Raw genomic sequence first — 16,927 nt, 5'->3', positions numbered from 1 at the left:
ACAGGTCACCAGGGATAGTGGGGGTGGGAAGCTTGAGATATGCGCTGCATAGTAGATGGTAGGGGAGAAAACAGCAGACTCCCCCTGATAGAGCCACCCAACACTATCAGTGACACAAATGTCCATCTGCTGGCCCTCCCTTGTCCAAACCCAACCCTTGGTGGTGACAATCCACCTTGACCAATGGTCTCATTTCATTGGGAGAAGCAAGAGCCTGGGGCCCAAAAATGAAGAATAAAAGGACACACAGTGAATCAACAGTACAGACTTGCTTCTGGCTTCTCTGTGATCAACAGAAAGCTCCCAGACACTATGGTGCATTTCACTGCTGAGGAGAAGGCTGCTGTTGCCAGCCTGTGGGCTAAGGTGAATGTGGATGTGGCTGGAGGTGAGATCCTGGGAAGGTAAGTACTAGAGGTGAGGGAAGGAGTCAGAAAGGCAGAGAGTGTTCCTGAAAGAGAAATTGATCAAATCTATTGCATACTCTGACTTCCCATCTTGTCTGTGACTATTTTCAACCCATAGGCTCCTAGTCGTCTACCCATGGACCCAGAGGTTCTTTGACAATTTTGGCAACTTATCTTCTGAAACTGCAATCATGGGCAATCCAAAGGTCAAGGCCCATGGCAAGAAGGTGCTGACTTCCTTTGGAAATGCTGTTAAGCATATGGATGACCTCAAGGGCACCTTCTCTCAACTAAGTGAGCTGCACTGTGACAGGCTGCATGTGGATCCTGAAAACTTCAAGGTGAGTCCTGAGCATGCTTGTATTTTATTCTTTTATCTTAGATATTTGTACTATGCATACATTAGGAAACACAAGCACCTAAATCTTATCATATATAGGTAGTTGTTGAAAGTAATATCTCAGGGAAGGGCTAGATTTTGTTGGTTAAGTTGTTTCAAAGGTAGAGTAGAGTAATTACTATGACCCGTAGAGGCCACTGGTTATCTGATATTTCTGAAACAATATATTGTTATGAAGAGCACTGGCCAAAATTGAGCTAAATGTTTTTGGCTTGGAGAACACAAATTGAGCCAGGGTGAAAATACTTTGCTTTGTCTAAATGAAATTTTCTATAAAATTGGATGAATATATTGCTGCATGGTCCTGATGTTAGACCTAGGTCTAAGCAGGGCAAGTAAGGGCAGTCTTTTCAATGGATGACTGTGTTTCCTGCCACCTCCTCCCATCAGCTGTGATGAAATGCTCTTGTATATATAGTACAAGGTTCTTTGTCATATGAATATCCATGCAATTTTAATATATGTACTATCTGGGGACTTAGACTATACATATTAAAACCTCTTGCAACACAATAATCCTACGTTTCAAAAAGACAAATATTCTCTAAAAGAGAGAAACAATTCATAGCAATATCATAGCAATGTTCTGAGGTCATGTAGGTGGCAGAGCAAATGAGAAAAGAATTGAACCCAAAGGCATGTACATAACTGAAAATCACATAGAAGCCAATGTCAAGCCTATAAGGATGCACTTTTGTAGGAGCATGACCATGAAAGTTGCTCAAATTCTTATCAGGAAGGACATGGGTGTTGTATCTTTTACTGAAAGTCTATTTTGAGGGCTTCTGTTTATTATGTACTATTTTCTTTTTACCCCCACTCTCTCCTCAGCTCCTAGGCAATATGATTTTGATTGTCTTGGCAACCCAGTTCGGCAGGGAGTTTACCCCCCAGATGCAGGCTGCCTGGCAGAAGCTGACAACTGCTGTGGCTAATGCTCTCACCTTCAAGTACCACTGAGTTGCCTGTCCAACTCTATGTATGCCTACCAGAGGGTTCTGTGTTCCAAGAAGACTGGGGACAGTGCCTTGCTTCTAGACTTAACTCTTATATGACAAAAATAAAATAAAAATTATGCTCTATAAGGAATATCTTTGTCTCCTCTCTCTGTGTTTGTCTTTTATGTTAATTCAGCTAAAATAAAGCACCCTCACAAGAATGGAATTATTAAATTGGGATTTTGAGGAGGATAGAGAAGAATCTCTTGTGAGTCTCTGCAAGATAAGAGTGGTTTCAATGGAGTAGTTACTTCCAGTAAGAGAAAGTGTATTCTTGAATTGGACAACATCTTTAGAAAAAGGGAGGGAATAGTGGTACTCTTGAGATGTGCAAGAAGATAGGTGACTGTGAGTGGGACATGCTAGAACTTAGTATAGGTCCTGCATATGTTATTATTTGTACAAACTCAAGATAGAGCTCCTTTTGGGCTATAGTTCACTTCTATTTAACATAAGAAATTATATAATATATGATATATGATATATAATTTATTATATAATATATGATATATAATACATAACATATAATGTATAACATATATATAATCCTCACCACATATGCTTTCATTATATGTGATATGTAACATATACATATTATCACATACATACATTTTATAGATATTATAGATATATAAATAATCCTTACTTGAGGACATGTTTTACTGATTTTAGAGAGACAGGAAGGCAGTGAGAGAGAGAGGAAGAGAGAGAGAGAGAGAGAGAGAGAGAGAGAGAGGGAGAGAGAGAAAGATGTGAGGGAGAAGCAGGGACCTGTACCCCAACCAGGGATCAAACCTGCAACCCAGGTATGTGCCCTGACTGGGGATCAAATCCACAACCTTTTAGTGTATGAAGTGATGCGCCAACCAACTGATCCACCCTGCTAGGGCATAAGAAACATATTTTTTATCAACAATAATACAGTGATGTTGGGTCTTCCCACAGACTCAGTCAAGGGCTACACTATAAGATTTTCCCTAGTGTCTTCAGCAGTATTAATGGGAGAAATATGCCTAAGGAATATGAACTTACGATCTTTGTGACACAGAATATATTTCTAATTCCATTAAGGCTTTGATGGAGATAAAAGTTCATTTATATGGGAAAATGATAAATCCAGGAATCATCATGCCAGGCCTAAGTGACAGAAGAGGAACTTGCCCTTTCAATGCAGTGTGATAGTGTTAGACCTTACTAGAGACACCAGAAAAAGCAGGGAAACTATTGTTAGGAGCAAAAAGAACCAATGAAGTTTCTTGCACATGAGTGGGTAATAATAAATAGGGAATCTGAGGACAATTGATTCAGGTGTGGATATAGAACTGAAAAGATAGGGTCTAACTTGGGTATAGCCTTAGGAGTTTGCTGTGATTATAGTGAAGTGATGGGTAAAAGACTAAACTTGACAGACACAATGCAACCACGAAAAAATTAAGTAAGGAACCATTATAGCAAAGATTTTATAGGGCTTAAAACAGAAAAAGAGAGAGTGGAGAAGTCATAAATGATAGCCAGTTTCTTTGTATGCTGAATGAAAAGAAGAAAATTTATTGATAAAACTGAAAATGCATAGAAGTCTCTTATTTGGTGCTGGCACTGAGCATAGTCATTTTGTGACAATTACTTGAAATTCCTGTACCCAGGGCCTTGGCATAAAAGTGAAAAGCCAGGGCTTTGGGATTTAATGAACAAAGATCAAATTACATCCCCCTTGACATGCGAAATACAGTTAAAATTTTCCTCATTTGCCCTGACTGGTGTGGCTCAGTTCACCAGGCATTGTCCCTCAAAGTGAAAACATTGCTGGTTTGAGTCTCAGTCAGGGCAGGTGCTTGGGTTGCACATTCAGTCCCTGAATGGTGTGCATAAGGCAATCAATCAATGTTTCTCTCATTAGTGTTTCTCTCCCTCTTTCCACCTCCCTTGCCCTTTCTAAAAATTAATCAGTAGAATCTTTAAAAAATTTTCCTTATTTGTAAAATGATACAATGATTCTAACTTCACAAATATGAGGGCTGTCCAGAAAGTATTCAAACACATAATATGAAAAATAGAAACATTTATTGAAGATACAAATATAAGAAACATTGTATATAGGACAATGATGCTTCAGTCCCCTTCAAAGTAGGCACCTTGGGACCTCACACAGTTCTCCCAGTGTGTTCCATTGTTCAAAACACTCTGTAAAATCCTTTGTTGGAATAGCTATCAGCTGCCTATAGTATTTTCCTGAATCTCAATGGTGGTCTGAAATCTTTTCCTTTTCAAAGGTGATTTTAGTTTTGGGAAAAGCCAGAGATCACAGGGCACCAAATCTGGGCTGTACGGGGGCTGAGTCACCTGGGTGATTTGATGTTTCACAAAAAAACTCTGCGCTAGATGTGAAGCATGAGCAGGTATGATGTGATGAAGCTGCTGGTCATCAGTTGGCCATAGCTGTGGACATTTTTGTCATATCACATCTCTCAACTGAGGAAGACAATTGAAATAGCACTCCTTATTAATTGTTTGGCCTGGATGGACATACTCATGATCGACAAACCTTCAAAATCAAAAAACACAGTTAACATGGCTTTGATCTTGCTGAAACTTTGAAGCATTTGTGCCACAGTTTTATTTGTGCTACACTCATTGTATCATTCTTGAAAACCTTCTGAATTGTTGAAATAGTTTCTGTGGAGGAATGTTTGATCTTAATGCAAAATTTGATGCAGATTAGTTACTCAACTAGCTCAGTCATTTTGAATTCAACGGTCACAGAATACATATGCTCACTCAATGGCATCTACTGTGCCCACTGATTAGTACAGTGAAGTTGTCATTGTTCATGCATGTGTATCCCAGGTCATTCTCCTTGGCTGCCAGGTTACATCAATGCCACACAAATTGTTCTCATTATATGAACAATGGCTGGACTTTTTTCACACAGAACTCATACATTCCAAGGTTTCAAGAAGGTATTTGTAAAGTGCATTGTGTGTCATTTTTAAAGGTTGTGGTGGTGGTTTATACAATGTATTGTGATGTGTTCTCCTGTACCCTATTTCACTGTGTATTCCTTTAAAAATATGTCTTTTATTTATTTTACTTTTTGAGAAAGGTGAAGGGAAGAAGAGAGGGAGAGAAACATCAATGTGAGAGAGAAATATTGATCAGTTGCCTCTTGAACACATCCCAACCAGAGACTGAACCCATAACCCAGGCATGTGCCCTGACGAGGAATCAAACTGGCAACCTTTCGCCTTGCAAGATAATGTCCAACTGAACCACACTGGTCAGGGCTCAGTGTATATTCATAACCTGGTTCTATTCTTTCTAAACTCAAGACGCATAAATCTATTTGTTTAATATCCAATTTGGGATTGTTCAGGAGTGCATTGAATATGATATATCCAAGACTGAATTCCTGATCTTTTGCTAATCTATCCCTGCTAACTTAGCCCTTTTCTTGCATTCCTCATCTCAGTGACTTAATGCATCATTCATTGGTTAAGCCTGAAAATAGAGATGGCGTGTTTACTCCCTTCTCCTACCACAATATTCTAACTATTTGTCTGTTATTTATTCTACCACTAAAATCTATTTATACACTGAATCCAGAATAATTATTGAAAGATATAAATCAAATCATGCCACCCTCTTCCTTGAATTTTTTCATACTTTTCCTGGCTTTCAGATTAAATAAAAGTAATCTGTAGCCTAGTTTAAAGATCATTCATGACTCATTCATTCATGTAACTTTCTATTGTATAATCATGTTTTCTTGTGATCTGAATTAAAGTAACCACTGTCCATCTTTCTACATATAAACCATGTCACTCAAATTACTGTCTGGTTTCTTTTAATCAACACTATTTTGTACAATTCATCTCTATTGTTGCCTGTGAAACAGGAATTTAAATTGCTGTTTAATATTTTATTATTTTACTACCCCATAATTTATTCATTCCACCAAGAGAGGAATATTTAAGTTGATACTAGTTTCAGATTCTTATGTACACAGATATGATAAGCATTCCTAGGCATATCTTTGGATACACACAAGCTTGCATTTCTGTTTATCTAAAAGTATGATTGTTAGATCATGGGTTTTGCATATTTTCTGCTTTAGTATATATATCAAATATTTTCAAAATCCATTCAACTATTTTACACTCTCACTAGGAGAGTATGAGAGTTTTTGTTAATCTACATCCTTGGCAAATTTTGTAATTATCAGTCTTGCCTCTCATCTTTATATTTTTTCTCCTCTTTTCCTTTCAGTTAATTCTCCTCAATTTAGTTAGTCCTTCCCTCCTATTTTTTTTTTCACTCTCTTCCTCCCTTCTTCCCTTCCTCCCTTCTTTCCTGTTTTTCCACAAGAACACAGATGGACAAATTTCTGCATTTGAATTTTCTCTAAAACCCTGTCAGGCTTAATCTGGCTGAATGAGGTACATCTCTTTTTCAATTTCTGTGCATTCTTCCTTTAGTGAGATATAGTTTTAAACTATTATGTCCTAGGTATTATATACTTTGATTTATCTTTCACTACATTTCATGTTCTGAAACCCATTTTTGTAGTTAGCAGACAGATATTGTTTATTATTTTTCATTATTTTAATGTACATTTATTTTAAGAAAGAAATGAATAAAAGAGTGTGTGACCACCCAAGTAGCAGAAAGAAGGCAAGTTAGAACCATGGCAAAATATTTACCCGTTTCACCCATTTATAAATATCTCTAGAGACAAAGAGAAGCTCCATAAAGAGCCTACTTGATAAAATTTCTGCCTTTTAAGACTTAGGCTTCTTATCTAAAAATGAAAGAACTAGATGAGTTGAACACTAAAATACATCCCACCATATCTTGCTAAAACACTTATGCAGGAATTGGAATGGGAGTATATTTGTAGAAGCATCTGCCAAAGGAGATGAGGTCAGGGGGTGAATAGAGGGAGAGCACAGTGTCAGATTCAAGATACAAAAGACCCAGAACACCTGATCTCAAGGCCAGGTGAAGGCAACTGAGAATGAGAGTACATCCTACATTCTCACAAACCAGTGAATTTCTGCCATGCCCTGGGCCAATCTGCTCACAGGAACAGGGAGGGCAGGAGCCAGGGCTGGGCATAAAAAGAAGAGAAGGGCCAGCTGCTGCTTACACTTGCTTCTGACACAACTGTGTTCACTAGCAACTAAACAAACAGCCAACATGGTGCATCTGACTGGTGAGGAGAAGACACTCGTCACTGGCCTGTGGGGCAAGGTGAACGTGGAAGAAGTTGGTGGTGAGGCCCTGGGCAGGTTGGTATCCAGGCATAAGGGGGGTGAGTAGAAGCTGGGCGTGTGGACATAGTGCAATCCCCAGGGTTTCTGACAGACACTGACTTCCCCTTTTCTCTGTGCTGTGTTCACCCCTCAGGCTGCTGGTGGTCTACCCCTGGACTCAGAGGTTCTTTGACTCCTTTGGGGACCTGTCTTCTGCTTCTGCTGTGTTTGGCAACCCTAAGGTGAAGAGCCATGGCAAGAAAGTGCTTGACTCCTTCAGTAATGGTCTGCAGCATCTTGACAACCTCAAGGGCACCTTTGCTAAGCTGAGTGAGCTGCATTGTGACAAGCTGCACGTGGATCCTGAGAACTTCAAGGTGAGTCTAGATGTTCCACTTTTTTCTTTTCACTGTCTCATCTTTCAATCTGGTTCTTTTACCTACCTGTTCTTCCTCCACATTCCTTTTTGTTTTACTGTACCTCATTACTTAATACTTTTCAAAATGTATATAGTTTTATATTTTTCTTTAATATCATATTATTTTTTCTCACAAACTTGCTTTTTTAAAATCAAGCTGTTTTTTTAATGTCTTATTTTTTACTTCTCTATTTGTCACTGCAGTTTACTTTTCCCTACCCAGTTCTCAAATTATATACACCAACTTCCACTTCCTTCCTCTACACTTGGAAAATCCTCCATGTGGATTTGAAAGGGGTTTGAAAGGATGCCTCAAAGTAGAGATATGCCTACATAATTTAAAAATTAAAAATTAATCTGAACTTTATAGGGTCAATACTCAATGGACAAAAAAGAAAAGTGAATATCTGAGAATGAAAAGACCAGAAGTAGCAAGAAGGGTTGCAGTAGTTCCTGAAAGACAGCCCTTCATCTTAGTTCACCAATTATAGTACATATAATATTTATAAAATATATAAATACTTTATATATATGTATATATGTAACATAAACACATAAATATTTACTAATGTATGCTGGTGGGAATAACCTGAGGATCAATTTGGGCTCAAGTGTAGGCAGGAAAAAATTATTGTTGGCCCAATTTCTTTGAATCCAAGGTGTTAATATGCATATACGTCTGTCTACCTCTTCCCCACAGCTCCTGGGCAACGTGCTGGTGGTTGTGCTGGCTCGCAACTTTGGCAAGGAATTCACCCCTCAGGTGCAGGCTGCCTATCAGAAGGTGGTGGCTGGTGTGGCCACTGCCCTGGCTCACAAATACCACTGAAATCCTGCCCTATTTCCTGGTGACCTTTGGAAGACCCTATTTCTCTATATTCCATCTTCTGAACTTAGGGAAATAGTGCCCACCCTCAAGGGCATGGCCTCTGCCTAATAAAAGAATTTCAGCTCAACTTCTTGATTCATTTCATTTATTTTTTAAAAAAATTTTCTCCTCTGGGGAAATTAGAACATCCCCAAGGATCTTCCACAGGGAGTGCTTGTGTCTTGTACAAGGAGGTCAAGGAAAATAAGAAAAGGGAGGGAACCATACAGTCATTAAAGGATGACACTTCTACCTCTGAAGCATGGGACTTTTCAAGGAGTTTTGAAATTTGGAGATAATTCGGGCATTACAAGGGCTCTCTGTGGGATGTGAAACCTAAGACATGACCTTTAGGCTACTGCTCTGCTCCATTTTCTATACTTATCTCAAAATATAATGTGCTCAGTTAGAGACTAATGATTGCTCAAGACACTGTCATGTTTTTTTTCCTACTTCTCTCACCTGCACTGTGTATCACACAATACTAGACTCCATCAAGTGCTCCTATTCTAAGAAACACCCCACCTCTCTCACTTTTCCCAGAACACCTCCCAAACAATGTCCCCCTCGCCCCCCTCCCCACCCCCACAACACCTGCTTTCAGGCAAAGTTTAATGCTTGAATATCACTTTGACCATTTTTGACTTTGGCTTAATCAACTTTCCAATATTGCCTAAGAGAATCATTCCAACCTCCTCCCCAATTTTCACATTTCTTCTTATTTATTACTCTCATACTCCATTCTGTACAGTTACTATTCTGTACTATCCCATGTGAGTACTGTGCCTTAAGTTCCTCTATAGGCAGTTAAAAATATTTATTAAATGAAATAAGTGAATGAGTAGATGATTATTCCTGGTGTTCGAACTCGTGGGATCAGAGGACAATCTGAACAGTAGAACATGGCACAGAATTCTTTGGGTGTTGAGGATACAATATACAATGAGGAGGCACATAGGAAAGTAAAACACTGATAGGCATTTGCTTTCTGATCATAGGCAGTAAAACATCTTTGAAGAATTTCTAAAACTTTCTAACTTGTACATATTTCTTTAAATCTATATCATTTCCTGTTAATTAATTTTAAACTTGACTACTTGAAACAGAATCTGTTTCTTTTTTTCTATATGAAAGTGCTTTCATAAAAACTCTGCTTATATTACCAGGTATAAATAACATATTACAGTTATGGTTTCACCACTATATTTTGTATTGTCTGAGAGCTGAAGCTTTTCATATTCACTTTTTTCTTCTCAGGTCCTTGTTCATAGTAGACACCAAGATCTGTTCATATCTGACTAGGATCTTTTTAACAACCACAGACTCACATCCCAGAAGCAGAAACACCTCGGGGAAATATTAGGAAGATTACTTCCACATTCTTGATTTCCAAAAAGTCCTTGTGAGAATCAAATAGAAGACACTTTCAGAGAATTTGAAACAGAATAAGAGAAATTGTGGTCTGGAAAGGAGGAAACAAAATGCCCTTCTTTCCTCAAAATGATCAGGAAAAGAACAAAAGTATATGGAGGCTTACTATACCCTCTTTTGTTCTTTTACCTCTGGAAATAGCCGATGAATACAGACTAGAAATTGGGCCTAAAATTTCCATTACCAAAGAGAAAATTTTGACTTAAAAATGAGTTAAACTATCTTATTTCTAAACTATTCTGTGTTTATGTTCTTTTTTCTATGACTTTTGCTCTTTTCAGAGAATTTTTATTTTGTTTAATTTTATTAATTTAATTTAATTTTTAAAAGACTGTTCAATAAAAATAACTAAGAGATTGTACATCTGGGAGAAAGGAAAGGGGAAAAAAAGTGTGTTTGACCAAGGAAATATAGATTAAATTGCTGCAACTGTCCTCTTCAGGAATTTAGGATTGTACACTAAATCATATAAAAAAGTGTTCTAGTGGAGTGCAAGTTTTTAAACAAATGATGAAACCACATACCTCTGGACAAATGCCATGATTCTCTTGAAGGAAGTTAATATGTATCCTCTTAATCATACTCAGACTAGGCCCATTTGGGGTAGAACATTAGGAATTAGGTAAACTTACACAGACTGGGGTAAAGGAAAGAAACTTCTGTCTGGACCTGTGATGCGTGTGTGTCAGTGGTCAGTGGGGCTGCAGTCAAAGCAGAGTAGACACCCCGTAGATGTACCCCTTCACAGAGTAGATGTAAGGTCATAATGGTGAAGATGACAGTGAGCCGAAGGAGCTTTCCAGAACCTTTGAACGCTGATTTGGATTTGAGCCTGAGGCTCTGAGCATAACCACAATTATCACAATTTATACTTTTTATTTTTGTCTGGCATGTCTGAGCTTTTTGATGTCTTATATCAACTTGCAGACTTGTTCTGGTAGGGTTAAGGGTAATGGAAGGAAAAGTTCGTTTTACACTTAAATCATATGAAGTAGCAACAGTGAGAGAAACCAGCACCTTTTGTCCTGAAACCAGGATGATGGTAGCTAAAGTGCAAAAGACGGCCCCTAGGTTATTCATGGCCGGAGAAGACTTAGGAAAATAACACAACAGAAACATTTAAGGGAACCATTTTTGAGAATAGAGAATGGTAGAAGAAGTCTTTAAGTAGGGCCTAATTTCTGTTGACCAAGATGGCACAACTTGTAAGCTTGAAGTGACTCTTTATAGAAAAACATAAATGTAGTCTATACTATCATTTAGTTAGGTCTGTGAATTTTCCATGACACTAAGTTATTAAAAAACACATTTCCAAACATTCCCTAGAAGATCTCCTTACACATACATTAGCCTGAACTCTGATATTAAGAATGTGAAATAGCGTTTTGAAAACAATCTTAATGTAAAACAATGATAAAGCTAAAAAAGGCTTAAACATAATAAAGTGAAACTCAAGATCTAAAAGTCAAAACAAATGGTGTTCTTTGTTGTTAACATTTAAAACATTTAAAAGACCTCTTTTCCCAGAAGTTAGCATGTGGATTCTTTCCCCAGTAAGATCCTTTTTGCTCAAAGAAAGGTGAATATAAATAAAAAATATTCAATTTCTATCTTTTTTATACCTGTAATCTTTTGGGGGGCATTTAATTCTGAACTTATCTTCAAATAGGCAGATGAAAACCAAGCCTTCCCTACATGTTTGAGAATAATCAAAGTGAGCTTGTTCACAAGTACTTGCTGGGGCCTGGGACAGATAAAAGGAATGAGGAATTTTTATTTATCTAACCATAATGGAATAAGTATTTTGGGAAATGGAGGAATGGAAGCAAGATGTTTATGAATTTATTTGGAACAACTAAAAATAAAGTTCTTTTCCTCTGGTTTACCCCCCTAAAATTGTTTTTGTAGTTGGAGTTTCAGAGTATTAGAACTGAAAAGATGTGAGATTTCTATTACATATTTGTTTAGAGTGATGGCAAAAGAGAGAGAAAGTGATTCTAGACATCAGAACACCTGAATCAAAAGAGTCTATGGTAGGAGAAACATGGAAAGTCAAAAAACAAAAATGTATGGCCTTTTTCTTACTGGATGGAAATGAAAATTTGGGAAGAGGGAAAGCATCATCTCTACATGCAGGAAGTAGAGATGATGCAAATTATGGAAAATAACAAGCAGGGCCTTGCAGAGAACTCAAAGACTGTGTGCTAAGCTCAGAAATACTTGCTGATTTTGATCTTTTCATTGCATTTTTAATAACAAGGAACAGAATTTTACACTTCAGGCCTTTTTTCCTAGCCTGAAAGTTAACAGGACTTACAACATGGAGAAAAGGAGCTCCAAGGGGCGGGGCAGGGTGGGGAGTGGGTATTAGAAAAGCTGTAGAGATAAGAGTATATTTTAGTAAAAGAAGGTTTAAACAAACAAAATTTATAGGGAAAGTGAGACTATGGGTGATGAATTTGAATCAGAGAAATAATTATACCACAGCATTCTTGGCAGCCTAAGGAAAAAAAAAAAAGCATGAGGCAAGGCTGGAATTCATTTCCACTTCCCTACCCCGTCTTTTAAGTCACAGGGAAGCTTCTCTCTTCTCTCAGCACTTTCTCACACCAGTCCAGGATGGAACATAATGTACGACCCTGGTTAGTCTTTGAAAAAAATTACTTCTCTCAAGTCATGATTTTGGTTTGTAATTGATTTTTCACTTATTTGTGTTTCTTACAACATTGAAACATCTCTGTATTTTCCATCTGTGAATCTACAAATCTAATAGGGTAACTATTTCACAGGGCACTCTTGATTCACATTCATTCTATTTTTCAGTCATCATGCATTTGGTTATGTGACTAAATTAAGAAAAAATAAATAAATTAGTAGGTATTTTCTTACCAGAAAGATTTAATGGAACAAAGAAAAAGAAGATATACTTAGTATGGGGGCAATGTTTCATGCATGCTGTTCTTGTAAACATTTTGTGCATTCTAAAGACACAGTAGGAGATCTATCCATGCACTCTTAAGTTGAACTACAGGGAGCACTTCCTCTCCACTTTCTGAACTTCAGATTCTTCATTTCAGAAATAAGAAAATTGAGGAGGCAATCTCTAAGTGATTCTAACAATTATTTAAGTAGATTTCCCAAGGAGGTTGATTCTAAATAACATTTTGTACTGCTGAATGGGACCTAGAAACACCTAGAGAGAGAGGGCTGAGGGTCAGAAGTCAGACTCATAAGTCAGTGCCAGAACTGCCAAGGACAGGTATGGCTGTCATCATTCAGTCCTCACCCTGCAGACCACACCCAGGCCTGGGCCAATCTGCTCACAGGAACAGGGAGGGCAGGAGCCAGGGCTGGGCATAAAAAGAAGAGAAGGGCCAGCTGCTGCTTACACTTGCTTCTGACACAACTGTGTTCACTAGCAACTAAACAAACAGCCAACATGGTGCATCTGACTGGTGAGGAGAAGACACTCGTCACTGGCCTGTGGGGCAAGGTGAACGTGGAAGAAGTTGGTGGTGAGGCCCTGGGCAGGTTGGTATCCAGGCATAAGGGGGGTGAGTAGAAGCTGGGCGTGTGGACATAGTGCAATCCCCAGGGTTTCTGACAGACACTGACTTCCCCTTTTCTCTGTGCTGTGTTCACCCCTCAGGCTGCTGGTGGTCTACCCCTGGACTCAGAGGTTCTTTGACTCCTTTGGGGACCTGTCTTCTGCTTCTGCTGTGTTTGGCAACCCTAAGGTGAAGAGCCATGGCAAGAAAGTGCTTGACTCCTTCAGTAATGGTCTGCAGCATCTTGACAACCTCAAGGGCACCTTTGCTAAGCTGAGTGAGCTGCATTGTGACAAGCTGCACGTGGATCCTGAGAACTTCAAGGTAAGTCACTGGAACATTCAATGTTCTCCTTCTTTCTTTTCATGGTCAAGGTTATGTCCTGGCAAGAGGGGTTCCAACTTTTCTAAAATTTCTCAAACAAGCAGCATCTTGACTCTGTGTTCCCAGTACCTCTCTCTGTGACCCCAGGCCTGGCACTAGCAGCAAGAGACCTTGGTTCATTGTGGCCTCATGGGGGGAGGGCATAAACTTCAGGACATATTTTAGAATGAGTTAGGGGTACTCTGGTTGCATCCCTACAGATTCCACAAGACCATTTAAGGATTTTTTTTTCTTGCCCTCTGTGCTCACAAGCATCGTTTCTTCTAATACATTCTTATTTTTTTTCTTTCTGTTTTCTTCAATGTCTTCTATTTATTTTTTAAGCAAACTTTTTGAGTATTTAATTTAAAAAATGTCTTGTTTAAGTCCACTTAAAATTATCTAATACTTTCTTTCCTCTACCTCTTCCTTTCCTTTCAAATATGTTCACTTCTTTGCGTGGTTCTAAAGAATTACAGTGATAACTTAAGTTCAGATGTAAGGCAGAAAAAGAGGAACATCACCAAGTAAAAATTCAGGCTGATGTGGGTGGATTTGCATCAATAGTGACATCAAAAATTCACCTATCTTTCTGCTTATATTCAAAAAGCACAGTCTGGGAAGAGGCTGGAATATTCTGAGTCCAAGCTGGGTTCATCTGCTAACCACAACCATGCCTTTTGTCTCTTCTCCACAGCTCCTGGGCAACGTGCTGGTGGTTGTGCTGGCTCGCAGCTTTGGCAAGGAATTCACCCCTCAGGTGCAGGCTGCCTATCAGAAGGTGGTGGCTGGTGTGGCCACTGCCCTGGCTCACAAGTACCATTGAGCTCCTTTTCCTGCTTTCCAGGAAAGGTGCCTTTTGCCCCATAGCCCAACAACTGCCTGTGGGAGTTTCATGAAGGGATCTGAGCATCTGATTTCTGCTTAATAAAACCCACATATCGCACTGGTGTTTTAAATTATTTCTGCGTCTTTCATTCAGATGGCACATGGGAAGGCAGGGCATTTAAAACACAAAGAAATGAAGCGCTAACTCAGACCTCAGGAAAATATAGCTGTGTCTTGGACTCCATGAATAGAGAGGTTGTAAATAGGTAATACATGGGAAACAGATTCTGCTGCTTATTCTTTGTTGCCTTCAGAAAAAGATTCAACTGGAAGCTGGATTTGGGGGTTAGAATTTTGCCGTGGTTTATTTAAATCAATTATTTTATTTAGCCTATCTTACAAATGTCTTCTCTCTCTTCAGCCCTCCAGAACCCTATAGCCCTAAATCCACTCATTTCTTCTGCCTAAAGATAACCCTATTCCTCCAATATTTTTCTTAAATATTTTGCTTTCTTCATTTCTCCTCCTCCCCATCACTCTTATGCCAGTTTCCTCCATCATCTCATGGAGATATGCTTAAAGGAAGGGAAGCAGGGGGAGGTCCTTTCACTGCTTCTTCTCTGGAGCTTCTCACAGTCTGTATTTAGAAGGAAGGTGCTGCTAATATTGTGATAAAGATGTGACTAAGGGGCTTTTGTGGCTTGATATTCACTGCTGTCTTCAAACCCTGTCATGGGCTCACACCAAGGGAATTCCATTCTTCTCAGGATGCTTTTGCATTCATATCCAAAACATGACTGGAGGTCTCTTCTCTTTCTTATCGTACCTCTTATGGCCTCTTTGCCTGTGTAGTCATTAGTATAGTGTTATCAGCAACAGCACATCCCAATGTTATGTCCTCATTCAATAGCCACTTAGGTGGATGCTGGATTCTAAAAATAATATATGAATTTGAAATGGATGTTATCTCTTCCTGTGCTCCAATTCTGAATATACTTAGAAGGATATTGAAAAACATCTAATAAGTGACAATACATAAGTGTGTACAAGGATTTATAAGATCAGAGGGTGAAGCCCTTAATCTAAAATGAATAATAAATACTATTTTTTTTGGAAAGAGAAGAAAAAAGAAAAAAGGAGAATGGCATACGCCAAATCACTCACAATTACATGATGTGTTTGGTATTCTGAGAATTTCAAGTAAGTAGTGAAGACAATTGAAGCAAAATTGCCTCCAAGATGATAGGATAGGACAGGATAGGATAGAATAAGATATGGTAGGATAAAATAAAATATTGGATATGAATTTTGGTGAACACAGTAGAAGACATATTTAAAATTAAACATTTATATACAAAAATGCAATCTAGTCATTAAGTATAAGATATATTTGTACTGTAAATTGACAAGTGAAGTGGGATAGTATAGCAGTTTAGAACATAAGCTTTGAAATCAAACTATTGAAAACAACATTACCATTTATTAGCTCTGACCTTGTAGAAATCACTTATGTTTCCCATACCTCATTTTTATTGCCTGTAAAATATTCAAAATGATTTATATCTTTCTTATGGTGCAATATAAAGATTAAATGAGACAAAGTATACAAAAAAGCTTATTGCAACATCTAGCACTTCACAATGCTTGACACATGACTTAGCAAATGTAATTTAATAGCATTTTGTTACAATTATTATGAAAAATAAAGGTAGAAGTGCTATCATTAATTAATATTGATAATAATGCATAAAAGAGTTGCCTCATTAAAGAGAAAAATACATAGCTAGCTAGAAATATTATTTCTAAGCTGGTACTATTCATGCCCCTAAACTTCTCATACTTAGGGATCTGTATGATTTGTTCATTATTAAACACCCCCACTCAGTATATCGGCTCCAATTAGGAGGCTGAAATCACACTGTAATTTGAAAAGAAACATTTAACTGTAAAGGATTTTTAACTATAACTGAAAATTGGAAATAGAAGATCAATCAAGAAGGTGTAACAAGGGCTCTAAAATATAATAGAAAAATAGGAAGCAGCCCCTGTTCCTAGTTCTTAGAGCAATAAGTTAAGGAAAAATCTGGGAAACATCTTTCTCCTGGTACTGATAGCCAAACCTCTTGAAAAAGACCATGACTGAGGTTCAACAGAAAGTTAAACAATTTTTGAGTTTGCAAAGCTGCCCAAGGGAATATGTATGAGAAGCCACCCACTGAGGTGCCACATTAGCATCATTTATTGAGAATCTTCTCTCTGGGGTACCAGCAGAAGCCTCCCATGTAAAAGAACTAAATCTCAGATCTTTCTATACAACTTCCTGAAGGTATAAGAAGTAAGGCATAAGAGAAATAAGTGATAGATAAATTCCAGAAGAACAACACACTATTGCAAAGGCACTTAACAGGGTATAAAAA

At 38.1% G+C, this 16,927-nt stretch overlaps 3 protein-coding genes across 3 annotated transcripts; all 3 read left to right on the top strand.

Moving 5' to 3' along the window:
- Positions 1 to 249: 249 nt before the first annotated feature.
- On the top strand, positions 250 to 1,896 carry LOC114499466 (hemoglobin subunit epsilon-2). The gene is made up of 3 exons (XM_028515667.2): positions 250 to 404; positions 526 to 748; positions 1,639 to 1,896. The coding sequence occupies exons 1-3, from the start codon at positions 313 to 315 to the stop codon at positions 1,765 to 1,767; spliced, it is 444 nt and encodes a 147-aa protein (XP_028371468.1). The 5' UTR covers positions 250 to 312; the 3' UTR covers positions 1,768 to 1,896.
- Positions 1,897 to 6,929: 5,033 nt separating this feature from the next.
- LOC114499464 (hemoglobin subunit beta) lies at positions 6,930 to 8,428 on the top strand. The gene is made up of 3 exons (XM_028515665.2): positions 6,930 to 7,090; positions 7,209 to 7,431; positions 8,173 to 8,428. The coding sequence occupies exons 1-3, from the start codon at positions 6,999 to 7,001 to the stop codon at positions 8,299 to 8,301; spliced, it is 444 nt and encodes a 147-aa protein (XP_028371466.1). The 5' UTR covers positions 6,930 to 6,998; the 3' UTR covers positions 8,302 to 8,428.
- Positions 8,429 to 13,140: 4,712 nt separating this feature from the next.
- LOC114499465 (hemoglobin subunit beta-like) lies at positions 13,141 to 14,628 on the top strand. Its single transcript, XM_028515666.2, has 3 exons — positions 13,141 to 13,302; positions 13,421 to 13,643; positions 14,380 to 14,628. The coding sequence occupies exons 1-3, from the start codon at positions 13,211 to 13,213 to the stop codon at positions 14,506 to 14,508; spliced, it is 444 nt and encodes a 147-aa protein (XP_028371467.1). The 5' UTR covers positions 13,141 to 13,210; the 3' UTR covers positions 14,509 to 14,628.
- Positions 14,629 to 16,927: the final 2,299 nt, after the last annotated feature.

This window comes from Phyllostomus discolor, chromosome 6 (assembly GCF_004126475.2).
Source record: "Phyllostomus discolor isolate MPI-MPIP mPhyDis1 chromosome 6, mPhyDis1.pri.v3, whole genome shotgun sequence".
In the NCBI taxonomy this organism is placed as follows: domain Eukaryota; kingdom Metazoa; phylum Chordata; class Mammalia; order Chiroptera; family Phyllostomidae; genus Phyllostomus; species Phyllostomus discolor.
This window is presented reverse-complemented; position numbering and strand designations above follow the sequence as displayed.

Bases quoted from the DNA above. Each gene is read 5' to 3' on its own strand.
- LOC114499466 (XM_028515667.2), top strand. From the start codon at position 313: ATGGTGCATTTCACTGCTGAGGAGAAGGCTGCTGTTGCCAGCCTGTGG. The intron at 405-525 runs GTAAGTACTAGA...TTCAACCCATAG, and splicing joins GGAGGTGAGATCCTGGGAAG to GCTCCTAGTCGTCTACCCAT. The intron at 749-1,638 runs GTGAGTCCTGAG...CTCTCTCCTCAG, and splicing joins TGGATCCTGAAAACTTCAAG to CTCCTAGGCAATATGATTTT.
- LOC114499465 (XM_028515666.2), top strand. From the start codon at position 13,211: ATGGTGCATCTGACTGGTGAGGAGAAGACACTCGTCACTGGCCTGTGG. The intron at 13,303-13,420 runs GTTGGTATCCAG...TTCACCCCTCAG, and splicing joins GGTGGTGAGGCCCTGGGCAG to GCTGCTGGTGGTCTACCCCT. The intron at 13,644-14,379 runs GTAAGTCACTGG...TCTTCTCCACAG, and splicing joins TGGATCCTGAGAACTTCAAG to CTCCTGGGCAACGTGCTGGT.
- LOC114499464 (XM_028515665.2), top strand. From the start codon at position 6,999: ATGGTGCATCTGACTGGTGAGGAGAAGACACTCGTCACTGGCCTGTGG. The intron at 7,091-7,208 runs GTTGGTATCCAG...TTCACCCCTCAG, and splicing joins GGTGGTGAGGCCCTGGGCAG to GCTGCTGGTGGTCTACCCCT. The intron at 7,432-8,172 runs GTGAGTCTAGAT...TCTTCCCCACAG, and splicing joins TGGATCCTGAGAACTTCAAG to CTCCTGGGCAACGTGCTGGT.